Source organism: Nesoenas mayeri, assembly GCF_963082525.1.
Source record: "Nesoenas mayeri genome assembly, chromosome: 7".
Classification (NCBI taxonomy): Eukaryota; Metazoa; Chordata; class Aves; order Columbiformes; family Columbidae; genus Nesoenas; species Nesoenas mayeri.
In genome coordinates this window covers 25,594,334-25,620,355 of record NC_137551.1, presented here as the reverse complement: position 1 = coordinate 25,620,355, position 26,022 = coordinate 25,594,334, and the positions used below count along the sequence as shown (strand labels likewise).

General features: G+C 40.4%; 1 protein-coding gene across 3 annotated transcripts; it reads right to left on the bottom strand.

Moving 5' to 3' along the window:
• Nucleotides 1–70: 70 nt before the first annotated feature.
• OGA (O-GlcNAcase) lies at nt 71–26,022 on the bottom strand. Of its 3 annotated transcripts, XR_013922351.1 has the most exons (17): nt 25,538–26,022; nt 21,624–21,675; nt 21,187–21,284; nt 19,829–19,959; nt 19,019–19,190; nt 17,923–18,021; nt 17,484–17,768; nt 16,764–16,922; nt 14,924–15,534; nt 14,359–14,533; nt 10,753–10,838; nt 9,781–9,885; nt 8,317–8,402; nt 7,135–7,327; nt 4,969–5,128; nt 4,023–4,211; nt 71–1,514 (listed from the first exon to the last, which is right to left on the bottom strand). XR_013922351.1 is itself a non-coding variant. In XM_080347757.1 (16 exons), exons 1-16 carry the CDS (start codon nt 25,722–25,724, stop codon nt 4,075–4,077), a joined length of 2,736 nt encoding a protein of 911 aa, XP_080203883.1. In that variant the 5' UTR covers nt 25,725–26,022; the 3' UTR covers nt 74–4,074. The 3 variants fall into 3 exon arrangements, 2 of the variants coding, with proteins under 2 accessions (XP_080203884.1, XP_080203883.1); XM_080347757.1 differs by having other exon boundaries at nt 74–4,211; XM_080347758.1 differs by lacking the exon at nt 25,538–26,022 and having other exon boundaries at nt 73–4,211; nt 19,829–19,954; nt 21,624–21,648.

The window sequence follows — 26,022 nt, the reverse complement described above, 5'->3', positions numbered from 1 at the left end:
CAGCGGGATCCTAATGACTCTTCCTAGTAACCAGCCTCTTCTGTCAGAAGATTTTTCTGGGGGATAGCAAGAGAGGGAAGAGTGGAAAGGGTCTAAAATTGTGAGGATGAACGGCCCCAAAGCCACCCAGAAGATGAAAGGCACCACCAGATCCTTCAGCTGGGAGTCCTGCCCATTCTGGGCCCTCAGCCAAAGCCAGTTCAGCAGAACAATGCATTTACCACACCGCCGGCTGTGTCAACAGCACACTGGAAAAATGACCCAATAGGTTGTCCACCTATTGCCTTCTCATTGGCACCAGGCTTGCTCCAGGACACAGATAGAGCCAGGACAGGCTGAAGGCCAATGTCATAAAGAAGACCATAAATAGGAAGGAAGGTAGCAGGGACAAAGGCAAGGCAAGGAAGGATCATGTCGTCACTGTCCCTTTAAGTGTGGGCAAGGATGACAGCACATGATCTGACAGGGGGGACTGGGGTACATGAACCTTTGAATGCAGAAGGCAAGATTCTGCTTTAAAATTTATCTTGGGGAGCAGAGGGCTGGACTGGCCTTTCAAAGCAGAAGGGGAAGCAGCCTAGTCTGCGCTGCAGGGGTGGAAGAGGGAGCAGCTAAATTAACCCAAACCCCATTAATGAAGACTCACACCATGTTCTCAGTCAGAAGCTGGCTCTGCTCCCACCACAGAGACCTCCACCAGTCTGTCATTTGCTCTGCTCCAGCTGGAACCAGTTCAAAAAAAACATGACTGAAGAGGTCTGGAAAGCTGAACCTGGCCCCAGAAGAAGGCAAGCACTCACTCAGCGATGGTCGCACAAGCGCATGTGTTCGCTTCTGCAGTAGCTGCTCTCCGCAGCCATCTGTCTGGCAGCAGCATGTTACCTATGAGACCCACCTGTGGTCACCACCCTGGAGCGAGGGAGGCAGGAGACCCCACCTCTGCTTCATGCTCCCCTAATGGAAGAGGTCCTGGTGTAACATCAGAGCCCAAAACAGCTGAGACATGTTTGACATGGGCAAGTCACTTTGCCATTTCTGCCATACCTTCATGAAACTGGCTTCAAGAAAACAAATATGCCTACATGCAACACATGATTTTGTGAAGAAAAACTATCATTTTAACATAGCACATGTTCACAGGATTAGGAGAAAAGTTTTTGACTGCTCATTTCCCTGCTTAGTCTGTATGTTATCATGTTCTCCACAATACATAGCTTTTAAACTGCATAATCCATGCTTTTCTACAGCAGGTGGATGAACTCTTGTGAACTGACCTTAGGATAAAGCTGCTTTTAATGCACCTGACCCAGCATTTTTGTTTGGCTGCCATCCCAAGCAGGAGGCTCCTTGCTTTAGCTGTCTCTCATGTTCAGCTTCACAAGTCACATTTTGTGGATGTACAACTAAGGCTTGTCTTTGGAGTGATGTTTGCCTCTTAAACACAACATGATCCATGAGTCCCATCATCCCTCACCTTATTTCTGTTGGCAGACTCTCCTGAGTTTCAGCAACCTCTATATCCAGCAGAAGGCAAGGAAAAGAAAAGAGGGTGAATGAGCACTGCTGTAATACAGCTCACACTAACCTTCCCAGACACTGGAGACCACCTTTGAAATAATTTTTACCAAACAGGTAAAGTTCAACTGGTACTACTCACAAAAGGGCCAACAAGAAAAGGTTGCTGACACCCCAAAAACCTCTGGGGCAAGTACTTCTGGAGGGTCATTGAATACCTGTCTTTGAAAAAGACAGGCACAGGTAACTATCTACCACGTGTAACACACACCACCAAAACCAGAGACAAGATTCTCTGCCAGCTGATCCCAAGCTCATCCAACACACATGGTGTAACATGCATTGCTGAACCACTTCTGATTCTGGAGCCTCATATACAAAGTACACATTTCTTATTTACATTCACTTCTCAATTTTTATTCTATTTCTTGCATGGTCTTCAAATACAGCTTTACAGGTCTTTTTTTTCTGCTACAGATACTGTTGATCTAAAAACAGATTAATGAAAGTGGCATTCCAACCTTAATGAAAATTCATAACCATGAAAGATATGTCAACATATCACTTTACAATCCTAGAATGATGGTATTGGCCCGACATTCCATAGGCTTACACAATTAATTTCTGTAATAATAATAAAGTCATAGGAAGAGAAAATGTGGCAACTCCTTAAAAGCCAAGAAATAAGGCCACAAGCATCCTATGCTGTAATGTTATGCATCCAGATAAAATAAATTGACTCTGGTATCCATGAAGAAACAAAACTCTCCCACCTGATAAACCAAGGTATCTGCTACTCAACATGCACTCAAAGCTGTATAAAAACTAGTGGCATTCAGCTCTGACTTACATGAAATCCCATAGCACAACCCTGTACCTGTCTCTAAAAATGAAATGAACTTGTTTCAACTTAAATACTTCGTTACCACATTAAAAAAATTGTTCACATTCTGCAAAGAAAAAAAAATAAACCAACAAAACTAACAAAAAAAATCCTGCATGTGACTGCACCAGAAGGCCAAACACAGCATCTCCTTACAGGTTGCACACCACATTACTGCAGTCTTAATGCCATCTACTACAGGTTGCCTAACTTCCTCTGTGTAACTGGAGGCTTGTAAAAGGAACTGAACTTCCTTTGCACACCACTGAAAAAAACTCCAGGAAAATTAAAAAGGAAGATAAAGAGAGTTGATGGCAGCAGGTGAAAAAAGCAAGGTACTGCAAGGTGTATACCGTTGGCCAATTACATATCTGGGACACCGGGACTTCTGTGAAATACCAATTTCATAAATGATGCAACTACCTCACTACAAGATCCCATACCACACTGAGTCCATCCCATAGCCAAACATGTCAGACTTGGGTAAAAATATTCATCTTGGAACATTTAAAAGTAGGTAACCATTTAAATAATGTGTAAAAATGTGCTTATTGTGACATTTCTTATAGAAAAGTTATTTGATAAAAATGTGCAGGACTTTAAGACCCTGATTTAATCAAACTAGTACGAACAGGCTCTGAAATATGGTGACTGTTCCAAGGACAAGTCCCAGCTGTGGGCCAGCTCTCTCCTTCTCACCGTCTTTCATCCACAATCCTGTGCAAATGTTACCAAATTTAACAGGTTCAGAAGACCGCCCTGTGAATTGCCGTTTCAGTCCCAGGAGAATGATGAGGACCTCAAGCAGTGACAAACTGCCGTGTGAAGGAAGGATCATTTGGGATCCACTCCCCTTACCCAAGATGGTCAGTTTCTAGCCCTGGATAGGAGGCACAGTAAGAAAGGTCAGTGCTGAGGACAGATTTGTTCTCCGTTGTGGTTTTAGGTTATTCAAAAGTGCCATCTTGGCCCTATACCATTTCACTTTTCAAAAGAAAAAGTTACAAAAACTGGTAAACAAAAAGTTAGTCAGCATACAGCTAAGTTTATATACACTGAAATTTACAAGTTTGTCATTAAGTGACTTCTGCCACAGACCACTGCACATTTGTCCCTAACAAAGCACAAAGCTTGAACCAATGGTCATTAGAAGTGACAATGGGTCATTGCTTTATCAACAAGCATAAAGATAGTAAAAAATAGAACTGTAGCTACTTATCTTTAAATTTGCTGACTAACACAAGCAATCCCTCCCACTTCTGCAACTTCTAGTTGCACATCCTGCTCTATGACAGAGAAAAAAACCCTGCATCTTTATAGACACTTCTGCCAGAAATCACTTTTCTGTTGACATGTAAACGCAGAAAACTGTCATCAACCACAGCGCCGACTGAGAGGGATTCCTCTGAGAAGCTCTAGCCCATGCAAGACTCCTTGGCACTTCACGCAGGACCAGAAGAGGACAAGGTTTCTCTTTGTTAAAACAGTGTTTTCAGCAGCATTATCCTCTTAGAAAAAATTACAGTCTGAATGTGTGATGGGTGATTTTCACATAGCCCCTTCTACCAAGCTGGCTTATTGCTGGCTTTGTGCAGCTAGACCATATGAAGATGCCCACCACTACCTGCCCAGCTGTTAGGGAACTACAGTACTGGAACAGTTCACTGTCAAGCACTTCACAGGCTTCTTCCAAGGATAACAACATCCTTTGGAAATCCTTCCATTTTAGCAATTTCAAAACAACCCAGCTTGCTGTAAAATTCCAGGATTCTTTTATCATCTGGTCTCACTTCACAAAAAGCCCCACGGGAGCCTGAAGAAGGAAGAAAGAAACAAAACACAGTAAGAAAAGAGTTACTGTAAAAAGCACAGACATCAAGCATTAGTAGAGTTCGCATCTATTTTAACATTTAAACCCAATGAAATCACTGATCCAATTCCATATGGAGCACACTGCCCCAAAAGAGACTAGATTTATGGCAACATAGCTGACCATCCCCTAAAGGGACTGCACATTGCCAATGTCTCATCCATCTGAATGAGCCCTCTGCACACCTTTTATTTCACATAAAAGCATCCTGAAACTCTGATGTTGGCTCAGAAAATAGCACTAGAAGAGGGCAACAAATTGCACAAACGAACTGTGAACCTCAGGTGCACAGTAAGGCAGACAGCCAAGTACTTTCACATACTGAAGGTTTTGGTAATTACCCAACAGTGCACACTGCCACACCTAAGAATAAGTATCATTACCAAAGCCAGTAGGGGATATACAAACATTTGTGCATTGTTGAGAATGTAAAAATGTGTGGTCTCACCACCAAATTGTTCCTTCAGTTCTTTCTATTTTCTAATTTGCAGGATAACAGCTAAAGTGAAAAGCTACCTTTGCCAAAGCCAGCAGAAGTTAGCTATCTGAAAGCATTTCTAATTATTTACCCAAATCTATAGTGCCAACTATGGCAGGTTGACATGCAAACATGGTATAATATAACCATCCTGAATTTGCCATGCATCCTAGAACTAACATGTAATTAGGAAACAAGGAATTTTGAATGCAAGCAGCTTACCATTAGCCTTTAGAGAAGAGAGCAGGCAGGCCATCATACTTTTGGCCACGCTTGGATCTGTCACTTTTTTGTGGATATCAATCTTTATCAATGATGGGAAGTTGGCAAGGAATGATTCTGGTAATACTTCTTGCTCTTCATGAAAGCTCAGCATTATTTTCTGAAAAGAATATGGGAAATAGACATTTAATCATCATCCAGCTTTTCATTTTAATTCATCTTTATTAAGGGATGCTGCTTTGCTCATAGCGTACCTCTAAACCAGCATGCTTTTCAACAGCATCTCTCATGGTCACTTAGTTCCTTCCCTGCTGAATTGCTCTCCATACTCCAGACAAAAAGGCAAGGTACAGAAGCTGCTCAGACTGCCAAAGTAGGAATGCAAGACTCCTGGTATGGCTTCTCAGCGACCCACACTTCAAGTGAGAAAAACCACAAGCCAACTCATAACCAACACTTTGTGCCATCTCACTCACATCACCCCACCAGCAAGTAGGCTGGGGGTGCACAAGAAACTGGGAAGAGGCACAGCTGGGACAGCTGACCAAAGGGATATTCCACATCACAAGACATCATGCTCCACATGTAAAGCTGGGGGAAGGAGGAGGAAGGTGGGGACATACAGAATTATGGTGTTTGTCTTCCCAAGTAACCATTACACATGATGGAGCCTTGCTGACCTGCAGATGGCTGAACGCCTGCTTGCCAATGGGAAGCAGTGAATTAATCCCTTGTTTTGCTTTGCTTGTGTGTACAGCTTTTGCTTTGCTTATTAAGCTGTCTTTATATCAACCCAGGAGTTTTCTCACTTCTACTCTTCTGATTCTCAATCTCATCCCACCAGGGGGGAGTAAGCAGCTTTGTGGTGCTTAGTTGCTGGCTGGGGTTAAGCCACAATGCCTTCCACATGTGCTCTTTGGTTCACAGCAACCTGGAACCTTTCCTGTCCATGCAATTATCTTAGGCTACATGCCCCAACAAAGGCAAATTTGTCTCTAGCTTGAAATAAGCCTTGTTGATCACTAAAGGATGTTGTTGATCACTAAAGACTATTGCTATGATCCAGGAAAGTCTTTAAGAATGTGACATCAGATGCTAATTTCATGCAACTCACAGGAATGGAACAATGAGTGAGGTAATGCAGAAATACACAAAACCAGATCTGAAATATACTCAAGTCATTCCCCCTGCTGGTTACTGAGTTTTAAAATCTTTAAGGAAGCACTGGCTCAAGTAAACAAGCCATGTAACTTCCTCTCTTATATAACTACCATAACAACCCAAACCAGGACTCCATGGCACAAGGAACCACAATACTAGCAACTCTCACTTTTTTTTTTCAGGTCAAGTTTAAATACAATCCCCTCAAATCTATAAACTGCCATCTCCCAACCTCTTGCAGGAAGAGTCTCTGTTAAAAGTTACTACTTCAAACTTGTTCAGCCACTTCAAGCTCAGAACCACATCTCCTCCTCCAGGCTTTTCTTTATCACAGCTGTAGCAGGCACAATTGCACAGAAAGTGTTCAAGCACCAAAGCAAAGATGGTAACTATTCTTTCCAGAAACAATTCTTTATTTTCAAAAGGTAGTTTTCTCTAGATTAAGGTGGCTTACATGTACTGCATTGATTACTACTAAAGTACACCTCATGGCTGTATGACAACACACAGCTGTATCTGTCTGGCAGTAAATAATTTTACTGTCACTGTTTAAGATGTCAGATACTGTGCTCACAGAAGACTTCAGAAAGGCACAAAAATTGAACTACACAGAAGCTCAAAATGTAATATCAAAACAATGACCTGCTTTGGAAAGAAATGTGGAGTATCTTACAGTCATCTTGAGCTACTGGAACGACCTTGACCAAAATAGAATGAGAAACCAGAATGCTTTTGTACAAAAAAAGATATTTACAATGTGTTAGACGCGCTCTGGCAGTTTGGCTAAGATTAAGTAAACCAATCACAAGATAACTTTAAGCGCGTGAACAGCTGCCATAAGCCAATTAAAACAAAGTTAAACGTGTGTACAACAGCTACTAACTATAAATGTAAGTGCCTTGTGGAAATAAAGGGTCACTTGGTTCACCTGCTCTGAGAGTCTGTGCCTTCAATCCCTCAAACAAAGACTTAGCATACAGTTCTGAACACATGAATTATACCAACCTCTGCCTCAGAGAGCTCCTTGTCACTATTTGGTTTGGTATATTTTTCTTGCATGAAAGGGATCCAAGACATTTTGCATTTTTTAATGAAAGGAGTCACATCAACCGTTCCCAAAGCATAGCCACATATGCCATCCTCATCTTCCAAGACAAAACAGTAATCCAGGCTGAGAGTGAGTAGACCTCCTACTAACCTGCAGAAAGAAGTGTTCAAATTCAGTCAAAAGAAGGTCACTTTCAACAAGAGGAGACTCTAGGGTCAGCCAAAGAAGCGACAGAGTCCTCCAGTCACAGATTTATTTGATACAAGGCATTAATTAACAGATTGATCAGCTGTCAAAATTCAGCTGTGAGCAAAACCTGCACATCAGAATCCCACAATTTAATTCCATACACACTGCCCTTCTGCCTCAGAGACACAAACTTCCTTCACCTTTTGCCCTCAGTTTCTCTGCTGCCATTATCTCCTTGTTCTTCCATTTTCTCTTTCGGTTATTTTTTACACCAGTTACACATCTTTTCTTCACTACCTTCCTGTCACTCACAGAGCAGTCTCTTCACAAAGTTCTATCTAAATTAAACACTCAAGACAAAGAAAACCCCAAACCTTAAAATAGCTCATTTTACAGCTTGGACTTAATGTACTTTTTTTTTTTTTTTTTACTTCATCTCACTTGTCATTGCTTATTCTTTTTAAAAGTTGGTACAGATAATCTATAATATGTATTTTAGAAAAAATTCAAAGCAGTCCACTGGGATATTGGTCCTCAAAAATTCAATTACCTGGAAAACTACACTAGGTTGGAAAAAGTACCAAAGGGTAACTATAGACTACATACTTCCACAAAATCTGAAATAGTAGAATACCATATGCACAGGTCTCATAACAAACATTTCAGCTAAGTCTTTTTTCTAACAGCTCACAACAGGTGACTAGAGCACAAACTAAGACATAACCGTCAATGGTATCTTTAAATAAACAAAACGCCAATTTCCTGAGGCCTGCAGAGGGCAGGGTTTGTTGCGTTTTGGTTTTGTTTGTTTCTTTTTTTTTTTTTTTTTTTTTAATCAAATGTTCTCTTCATTCTTCCCACACATACACTTTTAAAAGTTCAAATTAAATACATTGTCAGGACTTCACCCTTCAGAACCACCTCTGTAGGTCATTCATTCCAATACATACTTGTCTCCAATCAAATCTGGTAAACTATGGAAGGGTTGATCAGCTCCATCAGCATACATTTCTCTGCAGATCTTATATACAGAGGCCTAAGAGGAAAGAAGAGAGAATCTCAAGCCATTGGTTGCAATCAAAAGCTAACAACTTTGTTTTAGAGAGATTTCGTTAACAGCTCCTCTGTAAACTAGAATTGACAGGCATTCAAGTTACACAGAACCAGAGTACTCATCTATGAGAGAAGATCTATTTTCCTCCACTCCCCAAAAGTAACAAAGTTGTTCCTCAAAAACACTGTGATGAAGCTGATTGGCTGTAAAGGCTGGAGGTCAACCTCCTGCACCTTGTAACAACACAAGATTAATCCCCAGGTTTAGTTACCAAATGCTGAGTGAAGATCAATACCCTCCTCTGAAGTCCCTTTTCAAAACCTCCAATGTTCAAGCGCAACATTTTAACCATAGGGAAGGAAAAAGGTACCTCCACTTTCTGCATGTTAAAAGGCTTTCAGACGAAGCTCTTTAAAGAGTAAATTTGTATCAGCCACTTGTTCAAAGATATGAAAAAGTTACACTTTTGGCCTAAAAGGCTTTGCATTTGCCCTGTAAAGGACATGCCCTGTCTGACGGGCTTCAAAATCCTGATTCATCTGAGCCGCTGCATATTCAACACGTTTCAAAGGAAACATGTTTCATGTCAGTGTGGCTACAAAGTTCAAGCTACATTAATCCTTACATTGTTTAAACCACATCCATAAAGAATGTTAACTACTGGTTGATACATTATTTTCAAGTATTCCTCTTGCTAAACTAATATCAATAAAGCTACACTAGGATCTGTTCAGAAAAAAAAAGGGGGGGGGGGGGAGGGAACTCTCTAATTGATAAAGGTTAAAATAAAATGCCTAGTTTCTAAGTATCAAACACTGTCTGAAGCAGACTTGGCAACAATTATTTCAAAACCAGACCAAAAAGTTTACAACTGTAATTAAACCAGTAAGAATGGCTAAAATATCACATTTTACAACTACATTTTGAGACATAATATCAAGGTTCTGCCCATATACCTCTGCAAATACCACCTGTTATCCCAATAATTACTGAGTGAACAGATATACATGCTCTCCCCAAGGTTTAAGCCATTGCTCATGTTCCCACTGCAAAAATTCCTTTTCCAGGAGTGAACAACTTTAACTTGCCTTTCTGAAACAGAGAAGGCACTCATACATTTTAAAAGGTGGGGGGTGAGAGACTGGCAATCAAGACGAGGGTGTACACATACTGTTGCACAGCACATTGTTGAACTACAAGCAAGTCACATAATCTCAGTTTTCCTGTGAGCTTGCGTTTGTCCCTTGTGCAAGACAGTGGGACAGCTGTTTCACAAGGGGACAAAGGGACCCAGCAGTAACCAGTGTTGCCACAAAAGGAAATACACCACTAACAACAGCAACAAGTCAAAAGCAGTTACCTCATCTTTAGGAAAGTAGGGTCGTATGGTGTACACTTTGGAAGTGGGTGTTAATGGAGGTGGTTGAAAAAAGAGGTCATTTGCCCCATCAATAGGCAGCAAACGCTGTGAAAACAAAATACTTAATATGACCATATGAACAGCAAAAGGCATCACTCTTGGGTGTGCACTGCAGACTCCCAAATTAACATTTGCTACTTACAGGCACCCCAGTAGAAAGTGGGGTTGGTATGCTTTACAAATGCAAAGACCTTATTTGAATAGAAAATATCCAATTGGTGTTTTAAAATATGCAATTGAAACAGCACATTAAGAGCCTATTAATCTTATCTGCTTTAAAACACTTTTTACCAATTGTATCTACACTGTCTCTGTACAAGAACATAGAATGTCAGGAGGAAAGGTTTGGTCTGAAGAGGGTTAACTGGCCAGAGGAGACGCTTTATCCCAAAAGCAATGCGCTGATTCAATTTGCTGCGCGCAGAGCACCTGTGAGGGGGGAAAAAGTATAGCGCCTGAAAAATCCATGAACAAATTTGAACATGGCATAAACAGAATTTAAGAATATTAGCCAATTGAAACCTTTGCAACAAAGCATATTACAGGTTTATTTAGAGAAGAATCAAAATTTGCATGACTATCCCTTTTGCTCATGGAATTCCCATCGGCAGACAAGCATGCGCGCATTGTGCAATTGCGGGCGCAGATAAAAATGCTGTGCGACCTGCAAAGAAACAATGTGAAATGTACAACTAAAGCCGCTGCGCTTCGCATGCGCGTGGGACAGGCAGCATCTCCTTGAGAAATTACTGTAGAAAGGGGAGGAAAATTATTTTAAACCAAGCTGTAAGACTAATGGGCTTTGGACCAGAAAGCCTTCGGCAGACCAATCCTTCCAGACCTCTGATGTGCAACAAAAGGTTTCTCATAAAACAAAGAAAATGTCATTCAGTTGTGAAGTCATATTGATACCTGGAACTCTCCTGCTAGACCACCTCTAAAGGCCCAGGGTTCTTGGTCTCCACTTAAGAACTGTGCTGAAGATTGACTACGACACCCTGTTGAGATCAGATCCAAGCGGAGAATGTTACGAGAAGGGGGATTTCCTGGGTGTCTAACATGTCCAAAAAGCTAATACACACTTGTGGAAAAAGCTCTCTAACTGAGCTAGAATCCAGGGCTTGGGGAGGGGCTGTAATAATGTATGATTTATAAAGATTTTGTGCTTACACACTAATTGCAGTATTCCAAATTTTTTATTACCTGTAACAGACTAGTCTCAAAACAGGTGAGGTGATTCAGCTAACACACCTCATTCCAGATGGCACAAGGATGGTGGCATGCACAACCACATAAGCTTCCCAGGCATTTTGTACTTTTTTTTTTTTTTTATATTTGTGGCAGAAACATCCATTTCACCTATGAAAAGATGATATCTTGGAAGCTACATGGCTCAATATGTATTCTTGCAAATTTTAGATCAAACAAATACCATTATCACAGCCTCTTGAAAAAAATGAACCCTTCTGAAGTCACATTTTAGTAATAATTGTTTCTAATCTTGTCAGAAAATTAGGACTGGCAATATATGCAAACAGTCTGGAACAGCCCAGGCAGCCAGGACAGTTGTATGAAACAGTATTCTTGCAAGAAACGATGCCAATTTATATAAACCAGGCTGTACCTTCACAATGCTGCTGACATGTTAAAAAGCTAAGTAGTGTTAACTGGAATTAACTCACAAATTAACTAGTACATCCTGTTAGTCACAGATAATACTAGATTTTCAGCATCTTGGATTTTTTTCCTCCTCAAGCATACCAGATGCACCAGGGTCCCTGCTGATCAACCAGCCACAGCAGGCCCACTGAAGTGCTCAGCTTTACACTTACTTTAGGAAAGATTTCAATTAGCTCTTTGAGTTTTAATAATGTTTTGCCAGCAATACACCACAGCCTTCAACAACTAACAAACAAATGACAACTCTGGAGAGGGAGGGGATGGGGAGAAAAAAAAAAAAAAAAGCACCATATCTGGAGTGGAGATTTAAACTACCGGCCTAATTTTCTGATAAGATGAGCAGCGCAAATACTCTTTTCCTTTTGTAGACAGCAATCTACCTCCTGTTTAAGTAACAGTCTCAGATCAGTACAGACAAGTATGTTGTGCTAGTCAGAGAGTCCCAAAGTGTGCCAAGTTTGACATTTATGAGAGTTTAGGAATATATGTTAAATGCAAACTACACTAAGTATGCTAAATTTCAGAAATGATCCAAACATGAGAATTTGAATTTGGTTTACTCCCACATTTTACAATTCTCACATAAAAAGATACCCTTCACAAGGAGGTTTAGTCAATAACTTGGAAGACATTATCTGTCTGTCCTTTGAGACTACAACTTAACTAGCACTTCCAATTATTACAGTAAAGAGCTGCATGAATGAAGAGCTGTATAAATGAAAAACATTGTTAATGCCTTAGTCGCTGCGCAAATGTGACTTCAGGTCATGCCTATTGCACATCTAATCTAACTGAGCTGCCTCACAGACAAAACCTTTCCATTTTAAATAATTAATGACGACGCGCTGTGAACATCTGGCGCTGTCCATCCAATAGCAGTAGAAACTTGTGCTGAGGATTCTCCCATCTGTACACAATGGGGAAGAAGACAATAGAAGTCATTAGTAATCCATAGTACTGTACAGCCACACTAATTTAAGGGACTGAATGCTAGCTGGACTTGGGAGGAGAGGTGAAGAAAGTAAACATTCAGTGGACCATTGAGCACACCATTGTGAAAACTAATTTGTTTGGATTTGTAATGTACTCAGCTTGATACAATGATGTCTTTTATCAAAGGCTTTTGCTCTATATGTATTTACACTAGTGATAAAATACAAGCTGAAGACAAAAGCATTCCCCCTCACAGAAGCACTGTTAGCGTAAGACTATGACACTATCAGAAACTCTTAAAATTAATTTTTCAACTATCTAATACCAGTTACTGGTACAGAACAGTGCCAAAGTTAACAGAGCCCATATTTACCGAGTTGGCTTCTAACAGGTACTATTCCAAACATTCGATGCATTGGAAGACTTGAACCCAACCTTACAGGGACAAGGAAAACTGAAGGCAGTTTCAGCTGAAATCAGTAGGTAGTTTGATAGTTCTGAAATGCAGTCTTAAGTTGGGCCCTCAATGTTTAGAGATCACAAGAATCACCATTGTCTTTATAGAGCCTTGGCCTGGAGTTTTAAACAGGTAAGTTACCAAAAAGAGGGCTTTCTTTCTAATTAAAGGTCAACATACAGCAAGAAGAGACAGTCCGGGGAGTTGTGTCACATTGGTCTTAATGCATGAACTAAAGCTTTTAAAGAACATACGGCAGAGAAGTTAACATACTACAATGCTGCTGAGTTTTTCTCCCAAGCTAGTTTTCTTCTCTGTACTTTGCAGAAGGCAGTCTTAAAAGCTCTCCTTTTTTATCAACCATACATATAGGGATCAGATATTTAATAAGCAGAAAACATAGGAAGCTGTTGAGCACAGACTGACTTGATGACTTAACAGGTCTTCTCTGTTCCTGCTTAAATCTGCCAGTGTTTAAGAGTATCATTTGAAGAATCCAAACACTAGGACTAGACCAAGGTTGTGTAATGGTTAACCACTGTGAGCTTTTTGACAGCTACAAAAAGTGTGACATGAGACCATCAGCCTTGCTGCCTGCTGTGTACATCAAGCAAGTCCACAGCATATTCCTTACAGTTGGACTGAAACCTGAAAGTGAAATGAGGTCACTAGAATTACCCAGGCCATGCTGGTGCTATCTGCCAACTTCAGAACCTCTAAAAATCTTTCAGGAAAAAAAAAAAAACAACACAACCAAAACAAAACTGTTTTGAGATCACTTTAAGTCTCAGACTAAATCTGTCTAGAGAGCTCCACAGTTTCCACCCATTACAAAAAAATTTAAAAAAAAAAATCTCAACAATTTGGAAAGTGCTTAAAGGATATTGTTTTGCACCAGAATAGCCTTACGCTAAAGCTCGCATGCGCACAGGGCTAGGAGGATCAGCTTCCTCTTGGCCAGGCCCATTGAAAGGTCACCTCTGCAATTGTTCTGTTGAAGACAGCAATAATGTTATCAAGACAGAGCAAGCAGCAGATGGCTGATGTCGTCACATTTCGTAGTGTCATTTCCAATCATACACCAGGATGTCCAAGGAGTTACATGGCATAGTCCAGTGTGCATTCAGTCAAAAGTTAAAGTCAACACTTACGTGTCAGCTGAGATTCAAGTTTCATTAGCCCAAGAAGAAAATCAAGGTCTCCAAGCTTAAGCATCCAGCAGACTTCACTTACAATACCAAAGCAAATTCACAACAAGCATTGCTTCAAATAGTGAGACAGGAAAACATTTTAAACAGGGTCAAACCAGACCCCATGTCCAAGAAAACACATTTGTCTAATACTTTGTTTTTCCCCGTGGGCTAATTAAAAATGAAAAAAAAAGAATAAAAAAGAAAAAAGAAAAAGACGACACTATCTGGGATTATAATGGCTCCCAATGCACCTACCTAACCACTGCACAAAAGATTTCACCATTGACATAATACTCTTGATATCCCAGACGTAGGAGTACATGTCATAAAGGATTGTCCTGTTGGCACAATTGGAGAGGCGAGTGAACATCCCCATCACCAAACTGCACATCTCTTCAAACTTGGCTGCTCGGTTACGCCATTCTTCTATCTACAAATGGAAGCAAAAAATCCACAAGATCAAACACAGCCTTCTAGGGAGGAGAGGTAGTCTAAATATGGAGGAAGACCATACGGTTTATGACTTCATTTTAGCAGCATGGTCTACCACACCACACATGATTCACAAGTATTCTCTATGAAGTGGAGCCAGGACAGGAATCACTGGTCAAATGCAGACACCAGACTGCCTTCATAGCTATATGGCACAACAGGGCTTAAAACAGTAGATTGCGCTGGAGGAATTAAAGTGACTGGGATCTGCAGTCAGTTATACGCTATTCTTCAGCTTTTAGGAAGTGGAACACCAATCTCTATTACCAGCATCAGATAACATTGCTCAGAATTTTGATTTAAAAGGAGAGAAACAAGATACACTCACTTTTTCAGCATCCTTTCCTTTGCAATTCACACTGACAACACTGCTATTTGCTCTAAGCCACTGGAATTCTCTCAACATTTGTGCACCTTTGGGCCCATGTTCATAAGGAAGGTAAAACAAGTCAGCAAGAAGCTGCAAGTCCTCTAATGTCACAGGCTCTACAGTGTAGAGAGGTTTTTCGCTTGGCCCAGGCACAAACTGTTCTTTGTTAATTTGCTCATCAGTCTGCATAGGGGCGATGTCACTACCAGAGTCTTCCTGCATAGACATCTCTGGGGACTTTGATTCAGCTATGCTTTCCTTATCGGTATCCATTGGCTTCAACTCCTCTGCCATCTTGGCTTCGGCAATATCTGTCAGTATTTGATTGGCATTCTTGTCTGTGTCCTCTTGTTTCTCCACCACCATGTCCATTGGTTCCTCATCAGATTGTTTCTTCTCTTCTTCCTTGATCAAGGCTGGTGACTCACTGCTCAGCGCTGCCCCCTGACTCATGATGGGTTCCTGGTAAACTGTGGTAACCACAGTTGCTGCATTTAAAGAGGATGGTGCCACCAGAGGCCCTACATCCCCTACAGTAGTTTTAGCACCACTGTGGGCCACTTGCCTACCTGAGAATAAGAAGAAACAAGTTAAAAGTTTTTAATATCTGCCAACTAACATTCAAATCAGCAACTTCTGCATATCACAGATTATTCTGTTGCCACGGCACCTGATCAGTGCAGCTTCCTTTTCGCCTGTTCACTTTTGTCATTGTAATTTCTTGTCTTCTGGCAAATTTTCCCCACTATGTGACTGATAAGCAAACATAGGATGGGGAAAAAGTTCAGAAAATTAGTTAATATTTATGTGCTGCCAGCAGCATTTCTGACTACACCATCAGAAAAGTTATCAAAGTTAACTTTTTTCCTCTGCATCGACTGACTTGTTAAAGCTTTACTTGGATATAGAGCACACTTCAAAATAAAAGGACTGATTCTTAAATATTTCCATTACAAAAATGTCTTTAACCCAGGGAACACCGAGATATTAAAAACTTGACTGGACACGGGCAACCTGCTCTCTAAACTCACCCTGCTTGAGCAAGGTGGTTAGCCTAGTAGATTTCAAGAGGTCCCTTCCAATCTAAACTATTCTGTGAAAATAGAGGAAGATGACACCTTAATTACGACTCCTCACTCAATGTTTTTGCTGTAGCTGAGTTTTAGAAAGATCTGAAATCCTACAGCAGTTCAAAAGAATAGCTGTATAAGAGCAGAGCTAGGAGGAGAAGAGGTTCTTTGATTCTCCCACCAGTTATCAGAGAAGGGCACTCTGACCATCCCAAACTCACATTTGAGAAAAGTAGATTTCACCTCAGATCCCAAGCTCCCATTACTACAAAAAAGGCATATAATGCTTGAAGGAACCCAGCTGGTTACTGTAGACAGAAACTCAGAAAAATAAAGCAACTGGAAGATCATGGACTCTTCCAGGGCAGAACTAATGTTTACAGTAATCGAACACCTATTTCAAAAAAAGACTATTCGTCCTATTCTCTCAGGTCCCATAGAAGTCTAGTAACAACTGGGACTAACAAGATCCAGACTCTTTCCTGTCTTGTATCAAGTGCCAAAGGATCATATGTGAAGGCTGCTGCTGATCAGTCAGGACACTACAGGCACACTGCAGAATGACAAGCATTCCTCTTTATTAAGGTTCTTCCAATTAGTAAGGCAGAAAATACTTCCAATTGAAAAGTAGGCAAATTGCCATGACCTATAAAATAATCTAAATGCAAGAAGTGGACATTTAAGCCCAGTTTTCTACCAATCCCAGAACAATACCAAACCAAACTTACTGCTGTATTGCTGAGGTACTCCGAATTCCTGCAACCATTCTGTTAAGGCCAACTTCAGGGCCATTTGTGGGCTGTAGAGAACATCTGTTTCAATATCTTCATCACTCCCCTCATTTTCCAATTTAATCTGGATAGAAACTGTACTGTCTTCAGTATCAGCTACAGAGACAAATTTTAAAAAGTTACAATGCAAGTTTCATTTATAAGAAAAAGTCATGTTCTACAAGGCATTCAACAGCCTTACTTCACAAAGAAGGACAAAGCATTACATCGCAATTAGACAAAATGGAATGTTATGGTCACCATCAATGTCAACACAGAAACAGCATGCAGAAACTAGACATTCCGGCATTCAGTGTTTCTCTTTTGATCTGAACTGCTTCTATTCCAATGCAATCAAATCCATGGACCCTTAAGTCAAATTTGAGCATTAAAATTATTTGCTGAGAGAGCTTTTCATACAACCACAGATACCTCTCAAGACTTAAGAGATTCTCTGATAGCATGTGCTACAGATACTTCCCAGGAAGTCAATAAAAGAATAAGTGCCCATTATCTTTCAGGCAACTGCCATTTGCTTATGGGATAGAAAATGCTAGGTGATCTTTGAAAGAAAAAGTTGGTAAGGAACGACTAGAACCATTTAAAGAAATAAAGTTAAAAGGCAGTATGACTTATACAGTTAAGTGTAGATACTAGCAAACAGTTACACATACTTACTCATCACCACATCTTTTCTCACTCCATTCATATTGGACTTGTACCAGGTTGCAAGCGTGTGAATAGCAACATAATTGGCTTCAAACTCGCAGTTGGGATTGGTCAGAACTCCCTTTAGTCGAGGGATGAGCTCAGTTGACCGGCCTTTGTAAGGCCCAAGAAAAAGTCTCTTTTGATCATAATCATTAGCATGAATGTTATCCCAGATAACTGGTGCTCTCCTGATGATCTTAGAAACTTCTTCTATGGACTCTACTGGAATGTCTTTGGATACAACTTTTGGACCTAAGAGGAAAACAGGATAATCGGAGAGCTTTGCATATACTTGAAGATTTACTGCCCAAGTAGTTGGACAGTTAATTTTACTAAATACTTATAAGAAATCACTTTTAACACCAACAGGAAAAAAAAAAGCAAGCACAAACCAAACAATTTTTACCTGTCCATAACACCTCAATGCCAGGGAGCAGCTTTTCTCCTACAGTTCGTAGATATGGTGACTGGGCAACATTTGGATAACAGAAAGTTCCACAGTACTCTGTACACAAAAAGATGTCACTGTTAGTAGATGGATACACATGTGACAACATACCCAACTGTCCCACAAACACATTGAGAAACTACTACCATTTGAGAAGAGAAACATCTAGAAAATTAATAAAGAAAGGCCCCAAAATCTAAAGTTTAAATAAAAATGACAAAAGGAAGGGTAGAGAATTTATTTAAAACTGCTCAAACATCAAAACTAGGAAAAAGCTAACGAAGTCCGTAAATAGAAAGGCAGGTTGCAGCAGAAAATATGCAACAGAATTAGAAACCCTAAGACTGATTATGAAGTGCAAATACCTAAAAATATTAACACCAGAACATAAGTCTCTTTGAAGTTAAAGAGGAGGTATGCAACAGAATCAAACTTTTATAGTGTAAGGTGATAAACATCTTATCAATTATAACATTGCTACTGAATTTAATTTTCCTTGCAAGAATCACCAAACATAGTGATTCTCTCCCTTACAATATTCTTACAGGTATGAGAGGAAGCTTGCAATTTAAAAAAGCAATGACTGGACCTGAGAGCAAATAACCTTATATTTTAAAATAAATAAATAAATCAACTCAGTGACTAGTAAGTGGGTAACCTTATTAAAAACAAGCACCAATGACAGAAGTAAGCACAGACTGCACTGCATCTCTACTTTGAGAAAATTTTAAGAAACTAACACCTAGCCAGATGAAGAAGCAACAAGATATTGGTACAAGACAGACAGAAGTCTTTCTTTAACCTAACTTTCAGTTCAAACTTCTTGAACCATTCTATCAAGCGGCCTTGTTTGCTTGGCCTTTCACAGATGTGTAGATTTGGCAAAACATCTGCATAGATTTGGATTACTTGAACATTTCCTTATAAGTCAGTTTCTTCAAAGAACCCCAAAATACTCCTTAGAGAAGTGATTAAATATTAAACCAGCTTTTCAACCAATAAGATAATAGGGCCCCTCCTTTAAGGCTAAACAAAATTATTAATCTCATTTTACCTGTAGGACAGAAAAGGAATGTGTCTGGTTCTCCTAGATATTGATAAATTTCATTTGTGATTGAGACCTGAGCATGAGCAAAGGAGCTGAAAACTTCTTTGTCTGCTGCACACATATTGTGATCAATATCATCGAACAGCAGCGCAAAAGATCTGCAGCCAAACTGGGAGACCTAATACAAGATACAAGAGCAAAAGGTTTAATTTTTTAAATTATTTTTCTTATTTAAAAATCAAACTGTAGAATTTTTAAAAGGAAAAGCTACAGCAATGGGGGAGAGAAGGTACGTGAGGCAAGCCAGTCTTTGGTATCTATTCACAATGCATGCCTATCTCTGACCCACTGGTCTGCTTTTCTCAAAGATCTGCAATCTGTTTGAGTTTTAGCAATCCAAAGCTGATCTCACTGGACAGATACCTGGAAAAAAGCTAACCCTGTATCAGCTTTTGGACAAAAAAGAGAAGTCAATTATGAGAACAAAGAAGATGTGTATGTCCGTCTTTGAAGGTGTTTATTGTGGACAAGTTCTTGCTTCAGAAATTAATCCTGGCTTCAAGGCCTAAATTACTCTGAAGACAAGCTCCCAAGAACAGTCTTCAGAACCCAAAACAAGACTTATTTTTAATACAGATGATCACTGGCCACTTGTGCAATGCAACCTGAAAACAGCCACTGGGATTGTTCAGAGGCATCCAAACACTAGGGCTGAAAACATTAAAGAAGCTTGTGAAAATCCGCAAGAGTGAGCAGGGTACCAACATTTTCAAATCAAGTAACACCGCAACTGTGGTGAGCTTGTGTCACACTCACCTGGTCCAGCTTGCGTTTCAATGTGGATACCTCTTTAGGATTGGAGAAAGTGATGTCAAGTCCAGGAGAGATTGCATAGATGAATTCTATTTCATGCTCTCGTGCAGCTGATATTAGAGTCATTAGCTGCTCTGGAAATCAAATTCAAATATTTCAGAAGAATTCAACAATTAAAATCTCAGACATAATTATAAATAAATTATAAAATACAGATGCCTCTGCTACCAGAATAATAATAAAAAAAAAAATCTGGATTTTTTAAAAATTAACATAGCAAAGAGCACCAAACTGTTTGGAAGAGTTGTCAGAAGTTATGCCAAAATGAATACACCAACTGTCCTTGCACCGTTATTTTCCATGTTAAAATTTGTTAAAGATTTAAAAAAATTCTCTATCTCAATGTTGTAAGACAAATGTGGATGTAGGCTGTTTTTTCAATATGCACACTAACAGCTCTAGAATCATTATTCACTTTTTCAATTTTTATCACACATACGAAGATATGATTCAATGTAGTAATACACTGCATGACACTGATTCACATATTATTCATATGACTGAAGCTCAGGGGCCATCAAAAAGGGATTTTTTAACATTATTGTGCAAAAGTAGATGCTTTAAGAACCAAACTTCAAATTGAATAATCCATACAATTAATAAAGAAAATTATTTTTTAGAATAATTAATTAACAATCTTTGTCATTATTGGCAGTTATCTTCCAGTATCCTTCCGATTATACTTCTGCAGTGATTCAAAGTGGTCTCCAAGAAGGATTATTTAATTTCAAGCAAGTATCATTCTTCCCCTCACCCAAGGAAAATGGTAATCCCCACAGGCTAATAAAACACTGTAGATTCCACAAATACCAGAGGTGGATAAAAAGCCTTACACCAGTTTTAAAAGATCTTTATGTTCTGAATAAACAGTCAGAAGCCACTTTTCTGACTGGTACTGTCACTCTTCATTGAGACAAACACTTAATGAATCACACAAATGAGCATGTTATTAGCTCATCAATCTTTTTTTCCTTTCCTGAAGCAAATAATTACCACTTCAAAATATGGCCCAGATGTTCAAGAGCCAGAGGAATAGTTCTAAGCAACCTTCCCTAGGAAAAAAGTAAATCTCATAAGTTAAAGCATTAAAAGCAGTTTTAGAAATCAGTCATAGAGTTATAGTTAGAAGAAGTAAATCCATGCTTTCACCAAAGCTCCACTAAATACATCTGCATGAACAGCTCCCTACTCACCTTTGGAAATTGCTACTGTGATTAAACACATACAAGCATAGGTAGCAAAGACCAATTCACCCAAGTGTCTATTTATAGAAAACACAGAGGAGAAATAAAGGCAATTACCTGCTTCCTCCACAGAGTACATTTCTCGCCAGAACATCCTGTGCTTGTAGTCATCCTTTGGAGCATACAGGTATGTGTTTAGTCCCCACTTTTGAAGTCTATGAACATAACAAAAAAGCCTTAATTGGGAGAATAGCCTACAAATTCAGGAATTCTACATTTTACTTGATCTAATTCTAATTCTTTTACTTGATCTAATTATTTTTTTTCCTCATTGAACATTGTTTTAAACTACTAAGTCATAATAACTTTACATGCAACTGACATTGCATAAATTCAGTTTAGGCAAGATGGAAATGTGAATATGAGCCCCCAAGAATAGTGACATGAGGCAAAAAGTTCCTCTAGGTTAGAACAATAATTCTTTTCAGGCTTAAGTATAAGATTATGATTATATTGTGATGGAATGTGCTGCAGTAAGAAGAAGCATGACTTGCCTTCTAAAAAGTTCTTTTCTCTGCTCCATAACCCAAGGTCTTCCATAAAATCCTACAGGAAACAAGATTAAAATTATCCAGTTAGATGTTGGATTCTGCCTGCTCCATGAAACATTGTATTACAACCCACTGTTTTCTTCCTCTTCTGCTGCACTCATTAAAAAAGTTTCCAAAGAGGGGAGGCGAGGGGAAACCTAGCTAGACAGCATTAGGAGTATAATAAGTTATAACTGGATTTTAAATTTAGATCAGTTTAGGTTATTTCATTTCTTTTGATCTAAGGCAGGGGTGTCAAAATTTTAACCGCAGGCTACAGCCTCATGGTTGCCTTCAAAGGGCTGAATGTAATTTTAGGACTGTATAAATGTAACTACTTCTACATTTATACAGTCCTAATATTACATTCGGCCCTTTGAAGGCAACTGTGAGACTGATGTGGCCCCCGGAAAAATTGAGTTTGAAACCTCTGATTTAAGGTATTATAATTTTGGCCACTGAAGCAATATATTTTCAGAATCTAAACTGTATTCCTGATCACGTGTCCTTGAAAAGTCAGCATTATTATAAGAGCAGACTGAACAGTCATAACCTAATTAAACTATCACTCCAGACACCTACAAAGTAGATTTGATTGCAATGTGAACACTGAAGACACTTGAAAATATTTACCAGCTCAAAAATGCATAACTGATGGTACAGACTAGAAAGCTAAATACACGGAGTATATAAATACATACTGAGGTAGATGATGTGTAATAAAAAAAAGTGTACAAGTGAGTTAACAAAACACTTAGGATTTCATTGCTTTTATTCAGCTTAATTGGCTCCTTGACAAAATTAACTTGCAAGTTGATATCTTTCTTTACCATTCCTACATCTTCACAAGCTAAGACCATGCCTTTGAATAATCATATAAAAGCATCTACACAAGTGATTTTAGAATAGTATATATTCAAAGTCATGGAATTCCACAGAAATTGTAACTGTTCTGGTTTTAAATCTAATCCTTCCATTCTAGAAACATAATACCTTAAAAAGCAGTCTCAATGCACTCAGTAAAGTAAATTCACTTAGACGTATGTGCGAACAGTTGAATCACAAGTGGGCACTTCAAAACAAAGCTTCAGCTTAAAATAACACTGAAATTTAATAAGGTCTTATTTTCAAACAGCATGGCCACTCAATGATGAATGATGCTCCTCATACAGAAAGCTCAGAAGTCCCCATAGACCATCAGTTCAAAAGGTAGACAATATCTTCATTTCCAGAACTATTCACCATTGTAAATCTATAAATGTTTGGTCTCACAGAGGTCAAAACCACCCTCCTATGGCCTTTCAAAACTCATAGAAAATGCTTCTGTTGCATTAGTTTTATTTTAACAAGTACTAAAGTCACCTGCTAAGTGAACAATGTTCTTTTAAGCTTAAACCAGGATCAAGTTCTAAGAATTAGTCTCTCAATTTAGACTAACTGGCACCACGAAGTGGTAAAGCTGAGTAACTACTGCTCCTCACAAACTGCAAAGTGACAAGTTGAGGACACTTAAACAGAGGAACAAACAAGAGAGCAGTTGCAAGGCATGAAAACCTCCCAGATTATTTCACCCGGAACAAATACCTCATTTTCACTAGAGCTGCCCAATTCTGACCAATGCTGAGGAAGCTCAAGAAGCCATAAAAGGACTGAGTTACTGTGGTATCTTATGTCTCATAACTCATTCACAACACTTCTACTTTACCTGTGAAACTGCTGTTTCAGACCTACTAGACTAAAGCAGAGCAGGGGCCCACTATAAAAAAAAAAAAAACCATGAAAATCGGATAACAAAGACTAATTAAATAAGATTGAAAAGAACATGCTAATCCAAAGCGATACTGTTCCATCTGTCACCACAATCCTTAGATTACTAGTGTTGTCAGCTGATGAACAACTCTTGGATCTTTCTGTTCAACTAAAAATCGATTTGGTTTTGTATTACTCCCTCAAGACTGAGTCAGGTTAATATAAAAATCAACAGATCATGCCAAATACCTCATCCCAGTTACCACACTCTACATCACTCAAAGTCAGAATAACCTGGAGGCAGAGAACCAGAGTTTTGCATCCAGTACTCTCTTCCATCTTATTACTCCTCAAAACAGTGCATTTTATATCTGTCACAAGCTTTTCACACTCTTAGAGTGCACACCCACTATGTGGATCATTTCCCCTTCCCTTTCCTACAAAAGATAAACTCTCCCTGTCATTGCTTTAATCTCAACATACCTCTAGTCTGTGTTAACCGTTGCACTATGTTGAAGTATTTATCTACACTTCTGAAGTTAATCTCTGTTTTTCTCTTACCCTATAATTCTCTTGAGTCACTAAAGAGACAGGTGTTTTTATCCACTACCATTTACCTCATTCGCCACAAAAGGGTTTTTCTAGTTGTTTTTTGTTTTGTTTGGTGTGGCTTTTTTTGTTTATTTTTAAACTCTTCCCCATTCCTTTTTTTTCCCTGTACACATACTAATGTTAGACTGGTAACTCCTAACTAGTGTTAGACTGCTTCACTGGGCAGAGGCCATTTTCTTGCTTTGTTTTATGCACAGCACAGTCAAGAACACCTGCGCCAAAACAAATGCAGAGGAGATCAACAATGTGACTAAGATGACAAGAAAAATTGTTATGGTATATACCATGGTTCTGATATAACATTGATAAACAGACGATCCATGGTCAAGGTATATTGGCAGAAACATGATAAAACATGCTGTGAGGATCTGTATTTCTCTTCACTGTTATCTGCCTCCAAAGCCTTACGCTTAGTACCTATCTTCAGAGAATTAAGTCTATTAACAAAAAAAGTTCTCTCTCTCCTAGTAAGTGCTAAAACAATAAAGGTATTAACCAGGCCTAGTTCACTTCACACGGTGACATTTACAGGAGCCAAATGGTCTTTTCAAGATATGAACAAAAGGCATTCTGCAAGGAAGGCAGATACTGACTTTGATAAACTGCCTGTTTCACTCCCCATTCCATCTGTTAATAATTTTGTTCTCCTGCTGTAGATTCATTATAGGTACCGAAATAATAGTAGCCCATGGGAATTTAAAATTAATCCAGGTTTTCTATTATGTTGGAAATAAACAAATTTTCTTGGTAGTTTTCAACCACATACTTTAACTGACCTGTCAGAAACACAGATAAATTCTGTAGTTACTGAGGAATGCAAAAAGAGTCTGTTTATTCTGCAGCTTCTGCAACAACTTAAACCTTTTAATGGTACAATTATGCCAAAAGACAGAAGAGCACTGTTCTACAGCGCAATTAAAATGGTAAGCTACAACACTTTAGAGAACAGGGAGCATTTAATATTAATTCCAGAACAGATGTTTACAGAATCACCTATTCCCTATCCAGGAAACTGAAGCTGAGCCTCTGGCACTCAGGAGGAGCATGTACAGCTGGGATAATCGCACAGCAGCTCTTCTGTTTCTCTCCTACCTCCTCCTTTAGACACGTACTAGCAAGGGAACCACAGCACTGCCTCAGCCTTCATTAGGAATCATCAGCCCGCTGGGGGCCTCACCCCGCCGAACAGCTGCCATTAAAGGGCGCTTCCTGCTCGCCAGCAGCTTCCAGCACAAGCCCCAGGGGCCGCAGCCCCGCCCGAGAGCCGCGGCTCCTCCCCGCCCCAAAGCCTCTCCAGCGGAGGGAGCCCCGGCCAAGAACCGCGCACCGCCCTCCTCGCAGAGCGGGCTCCTCCGGGCATCGTAATAGGTCGGGAGAGGAGACGGGGAACAGCAGCGCCAGCTGGGACCGGTCCCGCCGCGGTCTCCCGTGGATACCGCTCTCCCAAACACCTCCCGCGCCCCCTCCCACACCCCTCGTCTCCCAGGGATATCGGACACCGCTCCCAGAGCCCTTACCTTCCACGACGCCGCAGAGGAAGCGGCGGGAGCCCAGCGCGGTCTCCGTCTCAGTGTCGGTTTCCTCGCCCCCTGGGACCGGCCCCGCGGCGGCGCCCGGCGGCTCTAAGGGAGCACCGGGCACTCCAGCCGGGTTGGGGCTGCCTTGGGGCTCCTCCAGCGCCGCCTGCCCATCCTTCTGCACCATCCTGCCGCCCGCCGCCAGGACCCCCGCTCGCTGGGCCGGGCCAAGCCGAGCCAACCCGAGTCCTTGCTGCCCCCTCTCCGCAACCCCTTTGTCTCCGCCGCTCTGGGCCGCCGCCGCTTCCTGTTTACGGGGCCCTGCGCCTGCGCGGGGAACCGGCCCCAACCGGTCCGCGCCGCTCTGCCCTCAGCCGCCCCGCTCAGAAACGCGAACAGGGACCGCGGCAGGGGCGGGGGAGCTGCTACCTCCTCGGGAAACGAACGACACGGGCCGCCGCGGCCTAACGGCCTCCCCCCGCCGC